The 14,918-nt window shown below is 40.5% G+C and overlaps 1 protein-coding gene across 5 annotated transcripts in view; it reads right to left on the bottom strand.

The window, feature by feature from the left end:
- The window catches only part of MCTP2 (multiple C2 and transmembrane domain containing 2), a 263,087-nt gene that overhangs the window by 141,197 nt on the left and 106,972 nt on the right, over positions 1 to 14,918 (bottom strand). For all 5 annotated transcript variants that reach the window (XM_055555682.1, XM_055555681.1, XM_055555683.1 and 2 more), the window contains exons 9-10: positions 3,018 to 3,182; positions 599 to 729 (exon numbers count right to left, since the gene is read on the bottom strand). In XM_055555682.1, coding sequence (XP_055411657.1) covers positions 599 to 729; positions 3,018 to 3,182 — 296 coding nt within the window. The remainder of the gene's footprint in view (positions 1 to 598; positions 730 to 3,017; positions 3,183 to 14,918) is intronic.

Consider the following 14,918-nt stretch of genomic DNA (forward strand, 5'->3'; position numbering starts at 1 on the left):
CCTTCATGCTTAAACTGGGGCAGCTACGATGCAGGCAGAATCGCATTTAACTATAGTCTTACTATAATCCTATATGGAAACCATTAATACTTACAATATTTCTCATTATATACAAGTGAGCACCTCAATTAAGTTGGGAAGGCCCAAAGTATACAAATAAAACTGATCTGGCCTCAACAGGTTTCATTATGATTTGCCACAAAATTCATAGAGGATAATGGAAAGGTTCCATCAATTTGGGACACCTAGCTTCATGGTGTTGCTGAATTATTTGGTATTTTCACTAAATAGCAAAACCAAACTCATAGGGTGCATTGGAAACTGATACCAACATTTCCCAAAGAGTCTGAGATGGGACATTATCTTTCTTTAGAGAATCCCTGACACATAACAATTTTCTTCTGTTGTAATCAATACTAAACAGCATATACCAATTAATAAATGAAAAAGTCTTCCCCGGGTTAAGGTCCAGCTAAGTTATGGCTCCTTGGGGTGGGAATATGAGGTTTTACTCTAAGCTCAACCAGATAAGGACAATGCTATAGACCAGCCTCATGCAGACACGTCTCCCACCATTTAGAAAGCAGAAGAGACTCACGTGCCCAAACGTTCCTCGTGCTTTTTGCTGTCCTTTCCCCACACTTCAATGTCCAAAATGCCCATCCTGTCAGAGAAGTAGTGAAAGTCAAACTGTTCCTGCCACTGCGGATTTGCACTCTTACACAGTGTCTAGAAAACATGCAGTTATAATATTTATTTTCTTAAAATGTCATTCATCACTATAGCAGCTATACATTCATTTATTTCTAAACAGCAGGAAGGCGATCATAATTATGGTTATGATCACTCTTACACAGTTAAAATTTTCCTTGTTGAAAATGAAAGGCATGTCAAGGTTTTAAGAATTGACAAAACATCATACTCTTTTAGCTGACCCCAGATTCAGTCATTTATCCACCAAATTAGAAACAGCATTGTTATCCCCAAAGAAACAATCAATGTTATAGGTATACAAAATATATATTTTTGATACATGGGTAATATTTATTACACATATATAATAATGACTATTGAGCTGCACTCTCTATATAATATTATATCTCAATAGACATTTTATAGCTGTTCTCTCTTACAAAAGATACTCCTAATTGGTTAATCAAATGGAAATAACATTTTTATTGGCACATCCATTTCAGCGCTGGCTTAAGAACTATATAAATTAACAATTTGGGATCTTAATTAACATCTGTCAGATGCATTACATGAGAAACCCATAACTTGTATGTGACTGCCTATTTCTAAATTCAAGTTTCCTGAATCCAGTCACTGGAGTCAGAGGAAGATTAGGAAATTCCACTACAGCCAAACCTAAAAATGAACATGCATGGTTGGAAAACTCCACAAGTGTTTCCATGTTCTCCAAGAGTGATTTCAAACTGCTTATGTGTTTGATTCATTGGCAAGACTTTCATTTCTGTTTCGTTTACACAGAGATTCAATTTGTGAAGAAAAAGTGAGCAAAAATGCGGGCCACTAAATACCAGGAACTCAGGGCCAATGATGAAATCCTGGGGCCAAGTTTGCTCGCATGGGAAAAAATGAACTGCTTAGACCTCAACTGCAGCCAACACCATATAACATCATCTATGCTGTTCTTCATCATCGTTGAGTTTAAATATATCAGATCACAGAATTTAGAAACTATGCAGAAAAAAAAAGCCCATTTGATCACAACTTAAGCGCAATATTCCCCAAGGGGGAATGCAGCAGATACTGGACTCTTTCTACACTTCACCTTAGCCTAAAAGGGTAAGTGCGCTTAGTGATGAATAATTTTTCTATAAATCCTTACCCTGATGCTGGATGGTTAAAGGAATCTTAATGGAGAGCTGTGCTTATCCTGGATACACTTTTTGTGAGGTACAGCCTAAAACTGCCTGCTTAAAATTATCATCTGTACATTTTGGCCATAACTTTGCTTCAATTTTTTCATTTCTCATAATCAACAATTCTGCAACATGAGCTTCGGTTTTCTGCTGCTTGCGCTGGAGTAAATGACCTTTAATATTTGATTCTGCACTGAAAATTGTGCAGGAGAGACAACCTCCTGCCCCGCTAAGTCATTCTGTAACTAGTCTGCTTCAGGTAAGTCCGCTACCCTGGAAAGCCCCAGCTGCAAATACCCTCGGGCCTATTTTCAAAGTCTTCCACTCTGATGTTTTTCTTCCTATGTGGCTTTTGGCAAGTGACTTAACTTTCAAGTACCCTAGTTCCCTCAATCCATAAAACATAGGAAATATTCCTGTCTGACAGTTATGTAAAACTAATTAATTACCATGGTTTGGAGACTAGGGTTTTTGAAATAAAAACCACACCGAATTACTGAGATTAAAAATTAAATGGAATTTGGATCAGTGGAATAAGATGATTGATTTTTAAAGACAGCTTAAAAAAAAAAAGCTATTACTTTTGTTCAAAACAAATCACTTTTAATACTTTTAGATAGCTTTAAAAAAAATCAGAGTACGAAAACAGCAGTATTAGATGTCTATTTTTGGTGTTCATACCAACAAGTTAGAGAAAGCCAGGAGTGTATAATTTTGAAAATATGTTTAGTTAGTTTAACTCAAGTATTTTAATTCAACTATAACATATTACACTATTTTATTTTTGTAGGATTTTTGAAAACATTTAGTAATCGTTTTCAGCACAATCTCTGAAACACAGTTGTTTATTTTCAAAATGAAAATAAGCCATGCATTCAAATCTATTGTTTAATAAACTTTCTCTAGCTCCAGTGACTATATTAAAATAAATGACACTAAACAATCAAATGCCCCATATTAACAGACAGCATCTGTACATTTATTTTGTTTTCTGGGGTGCTCCTAATCCACACAGGAGAGTTAAAAATAAATTTTATTCTTGCAAAGTTTAGAGGGGGAAAACATACATTTTTTTTTCCATTGTTTTCATCTTAAAGACATTGTTCTCCTTAAGGAATTGACAGAACTTACCTTACTTTTATACCTCTGATCTCCCAGTTTTAACTGGACAAACATCTCTGCCATGCTTCCGCCTGAGACATTCCTTCCTTCCAACAAAGTTATACTTATAATCCCGTTCCAGAGTTGGTTCTTTTTCAAGGACTCTGAGAGCCGGAGGTTGCGTATCAAAGAGGACTAAAGCAAAGAAATAAAGATGACATATAAACTTGCTGATAATTCTTGAGTGTGACTTTGGTGATCAGAGGGGGTGGTCCAGCTTTCAATATTCATGAGAAATAGCACTCCCTGCCTAGTGCATGTGTTCATATTCTTCACTGGTTCTGCAAACCTGCAACCACAGCTATGTGACTTCCTTCTCAAGCACTGGGCTTGGAGCCTCCAGTGAAGGATGGATTCAAACAACACTGGCACCTCGCACTGGCCTCCCACCCACACGTGCTCTTCTGTAGAATCTTCCAAATGGGCCTTTGGCTACTCTGATAGTAGGAAGGGAAGAGAGGCATTCTGGGAAACGGAGATATAAGAACCAGGCACTGCTCTGCAGGGAAACAAACTACCTCTGGGCATTTCGAAATTACGGCTTTCAATTTATCCTTCACACTTGAATCTGTCCCCACCTCTCTTTATTTCTTGTGCTCAGTCACTAAGTCGTGTCCAACACTTTTGCTAGCCCATGGGCTTCTTTGTCCATGGGATTTCCCAGGCAAGAATACAGGAGGGGGTTGCCATTTCCTCCTCCAGGGAATATTCCTGACCCAGGGATCGAATCTGAGTCTCCTGTATCTCCTGCACTGCAGGCAGACTCTTTACTGCTGAGCCTTATCCCTTGCTGCTGCTGCTAAGTCGCTTCAGTCATGTCCAACTCTGGATGACCCCATAGACGGCAGCCCACCAGGCTCCCCCATCCTTGGGATTCTCCAAAAAAATGGAGAATCCCCCTTAGGGGACAACAAAAAAGCCTAATTGTACTGCAAGATTCACAGGTCCAGAGACAGATTATAATAGGCTTGACAGCCAAATGAGCTTTGCAGATCTGGTGGGAGGGGAAGGTTGGATAAAGAACACAGACCAGGGCCTGGGACCAAGTAAGTGTTCAGTAACTGTTACCTTATTTTTTTTTTCCTTTTCTACATCACACACAGCTTAAACAGAATATAGAAAAGGGCAAATATCCCCTAGAATTAAATTATGAAGAGGACAAGCACACTTTATTTTTAATGTTCATTATGTAAATCTTCAAACACACACACAAAGAGACCAGCACAACCAACCTCCATGTGCTTATTCATCACATTTTGTCATCTTATTACATCTTTCCCTGCTTCCCTAATGTTTTCTCTGGCTGAAATATCTGAAAGCAAAATACTTATCTGTTTTTACATAAGCACCATGCCATGATCACACTCAACACAAGTAACGTCTATTCCTTTAACATTGTTAAATACCCTGAAGGTCTCGACAGTGTCTTTTTATGGTGAGTTTGTTTGAGTGAGAATCCCTGACCCGATCTACAGGCTGTGTTTGGTTGGCAGAATTCATTCACATTCTCCACTCAGTACGTGAGATGGCACGAGGGTGGACGGCTTAATTTGAGGGAGAAATAAATGGGCTGAAGGACGGAGATGGTGTCGAGCATCACAGTAGAGCAATGAATTTCTAACACTATATATTCATTCCTGTCATCTGCTCACTATATCTTTGAGATCATTTAGGCATCAATTTGCTTGGACACCGGTTACTCACAATTTATCACAACGAACGGTATGTCAGTGCCGGGTTAATTACATGCCAGCTTACCTCATCCAACACACGTCACTCCACCCCTCTTAACAAATGATGCAGTAATGCCAAGCGTTTGGGTCATTTTATGATTTCCTTAAACAAAGCTATTTTATGGAAATGTATACTCCCAATTGCATATCTGTGTTGCTTTTCTTTGGAAACTGGAATTCACACACACACACACACACACACACACAGGTTTGAAGATGCAGATACAGAACAGGAAAGGGAGACGGGAAAATAATTTGTTTAAAAAAGAAAAAACCCTCTCCTCTTGAAAACAGGATCAGAAGTTGGGTTATACAAAGAATACATTCAATCATGAAAATCTATGAAATAAGGTTAAGTAACTTTGTATTTGGAGAAGGCGATGGCATTTGTTAAAAACAATGCATACCATCAGAATGTATAGACAGGTACATATATAAATACGTTTGTAGCTGTGTTTATACTCTATGTGTGTGCATACAGATCCTTTTAAAACATTCTCTAGCTTACCAAGCACACAGGCGGAAAACTTCCATCTTTAAAAAGAAAATGAGAATTTGATTCATACATCCTGCTGCACTTTCTTTTTTTATGTTTCTTCTTCTTAAAGTTTGACTTGCCAACCAATAAGCTGAAGCATGACCTGTCCCAGGGCCATGCTTCAAAGTTCCGACAGATATATTCCTCCCTAAACACTGCAACTATTTCAAAATCCTTTTTATAAAGAAGGGAGTAATGTCCACAAGGGATCAAAGGGCATCCTACAGTCTGGCAATTGCCTAAGAAAAATGGCAGTGTTTCCATGAAATATGCCCTAAAATAATTTTGTGGCTTGGTATGTCCTAATTTCAAATTGGATGTTTATCTTGGAAAGGCTTCTATCTAACTTGTCCATAAAACAGCCCCACTTAGCTCTATGAGCTCTGTGAAAATGGAATCCAAAGCTGGTTATTAACGGGGCCCAGAGATAGGTTCCATATGGCGGAACAGCATGGGAGGGCAAGGCAAAGGCCTGCACCAGGCCCAGCTTGGCTGGAGCTCCTGATCAATCCAGGGACACTCGTTGCATTACACTCTAACATCTGGATTATTGCTTGTAATGTCCCTGGGAAATATCCACTTTCCATCAAAGCCTTTATCTATCTCAGTCGGACTTTGAACATTTTAGCATTTAACGCAGTCATGTTTGATGTGATGGACTTGCTCTTCACTGTCCAAGATTTTTTTTCCCTTGCTAAAGGCGGGGTAGGAAAAGAGAAGTGTTTATTGCACAGTTCACAGACAGAAAAGGACACAGGACCTTTATTCTACGTATTTCTAAATATTTCTGCAAAGCCCTCTACAAGGTTATATCCAAAAAAAAGTTTCATCTGCAAGCGATGCGGTCTAGGATGTGAGCATGAGCTTTAAACACGTTTCTTAATCACTTTCACATTTCTCTTCCACCCTTGAGACTTGTGATGAGGTTTAAGAGGCAGGGTCTGGGGTTGGGGGGTGGCACCTGGGCCATTCCCGTCTGTGCTCGGATGCAGAGCTGGGTTCTCCGGAACTTTTGCGTTCCTCAAACACCCCCATTCTCCCCACCATAAATCGACTCCTCTGCACTCACTCTGTTAGCTCAATAGCTCAAGTTTTCATGTCTGTGCCCGAGCCCTGTAAGTGAAATTTGTCATCTTAATGCAGCCTGGAATGTGAAAGGAGAGAAGGAAATGACCCATCAAAGGGAGAAACCCACCCCACCTAAGCTGAAACAAACACCGGGAGATAGAGCAAAGCTTCTGGGTCCTGACCCTAATTTCTCAGCAGACATAATGGATAAAATACAGCCCAGCAGGGTTTTGCTATTTTTCTCCTTCCTCCCAGAGGATCAGAAACTTTTACTATTTCTATGTGGATTCATTCATCGGCTCTCTTCCATGGCCCCCACCCCTGGCAAACCTACTCCCAGAAAGAGTGACTCTTTCCTGAAACATGCAACTTAGTTATGACTAAGGGAAAACAAGTTGGGATATTTAACTTAGAAACATACTAACTTTCGTAAAAAATGAAACAGATTCCAAAACATTCATTTACTCCCAGGTCATGAAAATTTCACAGGAAGGGAAAGAAGAAAGGGAGAAAGATGGAAGGTACAGGCTGTGGGGCTTTTCTGCTCACTTCCAGCAGGTGGAGAATACTCAGGAGTTTCTGGTCTAGGAATAGACTCTCCGAACAGTGGATGGGGCTTTCCTGGTGGTCCAGTGGTTAAGAATCCACCTGTCAATGCAGGGGATGGGGGTTCCATCCCTGGTCTGGAGAGATGCCACACGCTTGGGGCAACTAAGCCCATGTGGCACAGCTACTGAAGAGTGCTCACCCTCAAGCCGTGCTCCACAAGAAGAGAAGCCACTGCAAGGCGAAGGCCGTGCACCTCAACTAGAGAGGAGCCTCCGGTCATCGCAGCTAGAGAAAGCCCATGCATAGCAATGATGACCAAGCAGAGCCCAAAAGAAGAGAACAGTGGATAGATTTGCCTTCCAGGGAAATAAATTTTTTAAAAAAAGGATTACACACTGGCAAACATACATTATTGGAGGATTCTGGCCAAGCAGCATGCTGTGAAGATGGCAAAGCGGATTCCAGGACAACTACTCAGCATGGTTACAGAGGAAACCCTAGGATGGTGGACGTAACAGCTTGATGTGTCTGTCCATCCCAAGCCAGGAAGAACAGCAGAAAGTCAGGTATAAAGAAGGATCCTGACAGGGAGGCACAGAGTCCAGGAGCAGGGGAAATACCTACAGTCATCAGAAGCAATGTGATAGTCAGTGATTGCTGTTGTTTAGTCATTAAGTCATGTCTGACTCTTTGCAATCCTATGGACTGTAGCCCACCAGCCTCCTCTGTCCATGGGATTTTCTACGCAAGAATACTGGAGTAGGTAGCCACTTCTTTCTCTAGTGATACCACCGTTCATAATTAACTATGCCAATCAATACCCCTGGGTAACAATTCAAAGCATTCCCTTGGGTGGCAAAAAATATCAAAACATTTTTAAAAAGTAAAATTAAAATTAGGGCCACTGAAAAAAACGTTTTTACAAGGTTTTCCCAGTAGGCCTACCTTAGTGGCACCAATTACTGTACGGGTACTTTTTAGATCATCTCAGTGATGGAAATTTAAAAATACGTGTTCCCATGTTGCCGATACATCTTATTCTGATTCTCATTAATTATCTTTCCTGAGTCACTGTGAGGAAGTAGAGAGTCAATGGAGACAAATGCATAAACAAAAATGAACTAACTTTGTAAGCAAATTGAAGAGTAAAGCAAGATTCCAACTATATTGTCAATGCTTAGAAAAACGAAGGGAGCAGTCTATAAAAGCTTTCCATGAAATATTCCTTTCAAGCTTTTTCAACATGTAAAAATACTGCTCATTGTCAACAGCTTTTATAGCATGACATGAGAAGATCCATATACTCATGCAACAGGCTTCCAGAAAGCTCCTACTTGGCAGTTCCTTGTATCATCTGAAGAGAACCCTGGAGGCATAAATTCTCCTAGAATGACAAACAAATTTTTGCATGGGATATAAAGCAAGCCTTTTAAATTTCCCACAGAGGCATGGACATGGAAGATGAGACATATTTACAGATGAAAACTATATCATAGTTCCAAGGATATGAATCATCTGTGTGTGCAAAGATATTAAAGGATTACATTATTTTTTAATTAAGAGGGACCATCCTCACTCGATGTTTGAAGTTAAAAATTAGATTATGAGAAGATTTTTAAAAAATTGATAAAGTCTATAAATACCCAATGACCCTCAGGGTTCTGGACTGAGGAGGAAAAAGATGACGGCCATGTGAGTAAATAAGGTTTCCCTTTTCACCCTGACCTCTAGGAAGCTCAAAATTAAATGGTTGGTTCATCTGCGATAATCATCAACTAGTATTTCTTTTTTTTTTATCTTTTTATTTTATATTGGAATATAGCCAATTAACAATGTTGTGATGGTTTCAGGTGGACAGCAAAGGGACTCAATTATACATATACATGTATCCATTCTCCCCTAAACTCTCGTCCCATCCAGCCTGCCACATAAGAGTGAGCAGAGTTCCCTGTGCTTCTGGAGTAGGCCTTTGTTATTTCTTGATTTGCAGGCCTTAACTCTTGTAGTCTGTATTTCTATGGCTCTCCTTCACTTAAAATAGGTCAAGGGGACCCCTAAGCAGGACTAGGACTAGGGTGAGGCGAGAGAGGCATTCAAACATTTAAGGAGGTGTTCATGCTCAGGCTTCTGTGAGGGTAGGACTGGCCCCAGAGCCGTCTCACGTTTTATCCCAGGCACCTCGCCTGCCTCACTCTAACCCCAGGAATCTAAAATCCAGCAGCACTCCCTGAAGTTCTACAAGGCCTGCCCCTCTGACATCCCTGGCTTCATCTCCTATTTTCCCAGCATCCCACACCACCCCCTAGTCCACATCAGTGGTTCTCAAACATAAATATGCTTCCAGGTCACCCAGAAGGCTCACTAATAGGCGGCTGGGTCCCATTTCCAGAGTTTCGGATCTGAGAGGCCTGAGATGGAGGCCCAGAAATATCTGCATTCAAATGATTTCTACTGATGCTGCTGGTTGAGAGAGCTCAACTTTGGAACCAACACAGAGTCTGAAGTGCTTGCCACACACATTATTTTGTGAGTGTCATGTCTCAATGAACTTCCTCCTCCTCACTTGGTGAGATTCACTCCTGTCTCCTTTCACTCAGTTCTCCAGCCTTCAACCCACCCCACCCACCTGCAAGGTCACGATAAGGGTCTAGTCTCTGAATACCCCACCTCTCTACTCTCAGCTCTCCTAATCAGATCAGTTCAATTCAGTTCAGTTGCTCAGTCTTTGCGATCCAATTGACTGCAGCACGCCAGGCCTCCCTGTCCATCACCAACTCCCAGAGCTTGCTCAAGCTCATGTCCATCGAGTCAGTGATGCCACTCAACCATCTCATCCTCTGTCATCCCCTTCTCTTCCTGCCTTTAATTGTGCCAGAATCAGGGTCTTTTCCAGTGAGACAGTTCTTCACATCAGGTGGCCAAAGTATTGGAGGTTCGGCTTCAGCATGAGTCCTTCCAATGAATATTCAGGACTAATCTCCTTTAGGATGGACTGGTTGGATCCCCATGCAGTCCAAGGGACTCTCAAGAGTCTTGTCCAACATCACAGTAGAAAAGCATCAGTTCTTCAGTGCTCAGCTTTCTTTATGGTCCAACTCTCACATCCATACATGACTACTGGAAAAACCATGACCTTGACTAGATGGATCTTTGTTGGCAAAGTAATGTCATTGTTTTTTAATATGCTGTCAAGGTTGGTCATAGCTTTTCTTCCAAGGAGCAAGCATTTTTTAATTTCATGGCTGCAGTCACCATCTGCAGTTATTTGGGGGCCTAAGAAAATAAAGTCTGTCACTGTTTCCACTGCTCCATCTCTTGAATACTGCATCAGTTATGATGTCCAAGTCTTACTAATCTCTGAAGTCTCAGGACAGCATTCCTGCCAATATAGTATGTGCTCAGTGAGAGGGTTTTGGACAAAAGTGATTCTAATGTCACTGAGATGACAGATTTGTGAAAAGCGGCTCTATTCTTCTGGGCTGGAGATACACAAGATTTGAGAATTCTAATAAATTCATGGCCTTAGCTAAGCATGACTGAGGCCCCCAGAAATGAGGAAGACCTCTAGAAACTATTCTGTCTAGCATAATGCTGGCCTAGACTTCATAACAATGCAGCAGAAACATCAAGGTTAAGATATTCAGCAGTGTTACTTCTAGATGGAGAGGGAGATAATAAGTAGGTAGATAAGGGATAGATAGGCATAGAGATAGATTAAAAAATAGGAAGATATATATAGATAGGAAGATAGAAATAAACAGATATATGAATATATATGGCTGTTTGGGATATACCATCCCCCGATCCTTTAAATTTAACCAAGAAAACAAAACAGTAAAAGGTGATACTATGGATAGGCATTTGAGTTCAGTGAATAATGTGTGAAAATAAAAAACAACAGAACAAAAAGCACTCTATTAATTGGGGAAGCAGTCCAGGCATGATACTCTCATTTTGGTTCCACAAACAGACCACACTTCTTGCAAAGGGTTTTGCTTGTACTACTTCCAGGACCAATAGTGTAAAAAGGGTGAAATTGGTGAAATAACTCATCTCACCAATAGTGAAATGAGTTCAAGTAGAGAAAGAGGTGCACTGACAGAAGGCATTTACCTCTCAGGTGGAGAAGAGGCATTTCTTCCACTTTAAGCAGCTTCTTCTCAACTCAAAACTATATGACAGACAAAACCACCATCAGAACTTCCTTCTGGTTCTCACCTGGGCTCTGCTCATCAAGCACATCAGGACAGACAGACAGACGGGTGTATAGATAGACAGGCAGACAGACTGAACAATCTTCTTTCCAAATTCTTTGATAGTCCTCTTTCAATTTAAGTTTCCCCAACTTCCCCGGTGGCTTAGACAGCCTAAAATCTGTCTGCAAATGCAAGAGACCTGGGTTCGATCCCCGAGTTGGGAAGATCTCCTGGAGAAGGGAAGGGCTACGCACTCCAGTATTCTTGCCTGGAGAATTTCATGGACAGGCTACAGTCCATGGGGTCACAGAAGAGTCTGACACATCTGAGTGACTGAGCACACAATATATTTAATATAATCTAACATAACATAATATAATACAATGCTGGGATGCCAAATAGAACATATGAAGAAAAGCTAAGGTTAGCGACAGCAGGAAGTGGCCAGCACTTTTAGGCCTGTGTTGGGGGGGGGGTGGGGGCGGGGGAGGCGTGGTGCAATTTTCTGTAAAGTTCCAGGTCGTAAGAATTAGGCTCTGTCCCAAGTACTCTGCTCCGCCCTGCCAGCCAGGGGCAGTGCACACACCGATGAGCACAACAACATTCCAATCAAATTGTATTTGCAGAAGCAGATACAGGGTTGGATTTTGCATTCAGGCTGCAATTCAGTGATCCCTGAGCTACAGAGAGAAAAAGAATAAATGCTCGGGTCAGAGGTACCTGGGAGAAGCAGAAACCACAGCAGGACTGGCTAGTGGAGGGGGCAAAGACAGACACCACATGAATCAGAGAAAGGGGAGAAAGACCCTGACTTCTCCCTCGCCCCACCTGCAGCATCCTGCCCCTCCCTCTCAGCCAGTCAGAGGCCACCTGGCAGAGGGACAGGAAAATGCTGTCCCTGCAGTGCTCAGTCTCTGTGACAATGCAGGAACCTTGCTAAACGAACACGAAGCCGAACACAGCAAATGGTGGAACCACTAATCAACTAATGTCACACGGAAAAAAATGTTGCCCTACACAGCGATGTCTTTTACCTGAAGCGGCTGTCGTATAACTGCATGAAACAACAGGTCAAAAGAGGAGCCATATGACAATAAATACTTGGTGCAAATTATCTAAAATAAAGAAAACCCATAACTCAAAGGGCACATGGTCACCCATAATACTGTCCCAAATCAAAGGGGGGTGTGTACAGTTGCAGATTTTCTGAAGACATCAGTGACCTACCAATTCCACTTTTTATTATCATGTTTCTATCCCATTAGACTGTTTGACATAAGAGAAGTAACTGCTGTTAATTTTCTAGCTCTGTAACTGTGATATACATTAGAGAGGAGGAAGGTAAGGAAATAGATCTATTCACAGAAAAGATTATGCAAAGGAAATATCTGAAAAGCAGCAGATATCTGATTCAGGCCCTTTTAGATCAGATTTGCAGCTCTCTCTTTAAAATGCTCACTTGAAGGTAAACAAAGGCTTTTGCATGAAAGCTAAAACTACTTTCACAGGCAATTTCTACGTATTCACTGTATTAAAACCAAGGTCAGTAACAAAACCCAGGAAACGGGGTAGTCCTTGGTATTCCAGTGGGTAGGACTCAATCCTTGGTCAGGGAACGAAGCCCACAAGCCGCATGCTGCAGGCAAAAAAAAAAAAAATATATATATATATATTTATATATATATATATATATATTCAAGGAAACGCTTTAGAAGACAGTCCATAAAGACTGCCACTCTGGGTGATGCAAAATTATAAACTTATGAGTTTAAGAAGCAGTTATTTAAATAAAGTTATTATAAGAGTAAGATTGAGGTGAAAGAGTCAATGACATTTTATAGGTAATGCATCACTTAGAACTAGCAAAATTTTATACACTCAGATTAAATAATCTTCTTTATGTTAAATTTCTGCTTTCTAGTTTTTAAATGGAAATCCTAAAAAAGCAGTTTATAGTTTAAAACTACCAAGAGAGACTGATCAGGGTAATTTAACTACTTTTACAAAGAGTTAATCACAGAGACTATAGATTTTCCCTGTGACTCACTTTTATGAGCTAAATTAGAAGTTATCTCACTTTTCCCTCTATAACTGCAGGCTTTAAGTAGCAAAAAGTCACCCTAACAATTGAAATTCTGCACCAATCCATAAATTGCATCTCTCACCCATGATCATAAGTAGCTTTCGGTGACCTCTATTCATCAAAGGTTTTACAAAACACTGTGTACTTGGCGCAGGCATTTATTAAGTCTCTGAGCCCAGTACCCTGAAGTCAAAATTCTAGAAACTACAATGAGAGGGAAAGAAGAAGACAACAAAGCAGTGGTAAGATGCCACTTCGCAGCACAGACATAAATACTGCTCTCCAGGATCCTCTGTTCCTTTCATAGTTTTGATATCTTTATCCTGGCCGGCAACATTTTTTCTCCGCTCTTCATTCCTTGGGCCATTCTTCCTAACCTCTCCTGTCCTCCCTGGACTCCAATATTCCCCAAGCTCACAATTTTTCTTTCTAGCCTTTATGTTCTTCCACAAACTGCCAGCGCTCTTCCACAGGCCGGAGCTCCCTAACTAAAGATGGTTATTGATGTACAGTACCAGTGTTTTAGTGCAGCAGCAGAATCAATAAACGAGAAAATACTGCTTTGTCAGGTTTCGCCGGAGCATGCTGGGAAACTTTACTGCTCTGGATGGTTACAGCAACGCTTAATACGCGAGAGGGAGAGCCAGCTCCCTTCTGCGGAGAGAATGATGTTCTCCTACCCTCTAGTGACTATAAAGGAGTAAGACAAAAGTTGGAGGGATTTTTGAGACGGCTTCACATGATTATTTACTGCCTCTTAATTTTATGTCTAAAAAGAACCAGAGTTCTGAAAACCCAGGTAGGATTAAAACAAAGCTAAATTAAAAAAAAAAAAAAAGCTTAGCCTGGTTATTTTTAAAGGGCTCCCAAAATGCAAAGGATATACATTTTAGGAAGAGTCAGAACTTTGATTCCTCTGGATTTTAAAAAGCAAGGCTTAGAAAGTTTGCCTTCCTAAATGACTACTCAGGTTACGGATCTCTCTCTCTTACATACACATGCTCTTGTAATGCACAAAATCTTTGTTTCAATCTCCTTATTTTACAAAGAAGTAAACAACTACAGGTTAGAAATGAGAACTGGTATACATCTGTGTACAGGTGTGTGTGTATAAATAAATGCATATACAGAGCTTGCCCACGCACCCTCCCCTAACACACAGACCCATCACGGGCACCTGCATCTTGATTATTCCTCTTCTGGAAGTAGCAGAGCTGAAGTAAGTTACACAGAGTTTTGGGGGATTTGTTTACATTACATGAATTTTGACATTTAGTCACTTCAGTGACAATGTGTTACCTTCAGAACCTGATGAATTGATAACACATCCCTATCTTCAATTGCACACAACTATTTTTCATAGAGAAATCTTTAAAGAAACACTCACAAAAATAAACAAATAAATGGTAAAATAGAAATAGCATAAAAAAGATTTATAAAATATACCACATATTCCTCTAAATCTTTTCATTGCCCTTATAGTACCAAAATTAGCTTCTACCTAATGGTAAATAACTTTCTAAAGGACTAAGTCTAACTGCACTGCAACTACAAATAATTCAAGCTTAATGAAGTGTAACATTCTTTTTTTTAATTTATTTCTTTAATTGGAGGCTAATTACTCTACAATATTGTGGTTTTTGCCATACATTGACATGAATCAGCGGTGTACATGTGTCCCCCATCCTGAAGTGTAACATTCTA

Source organism: Bubalus kerabau, chromosome 19, assembly GCF_029407905.1.
Source record: "Bubalus kerabau isolate K-KA32 ecotype Philippines breed swamp buffalo chromosome 19, PCC_UOA_SB_1v2, whole genome shotgun sequence".
NCBI classification, from domain to species: domain Eukaryota; kingdom Metazoa; phylum Chordata; class Mammalia; order Artiodactyla; family Bovidae; genus Bubalus; species Bubalus kerabau.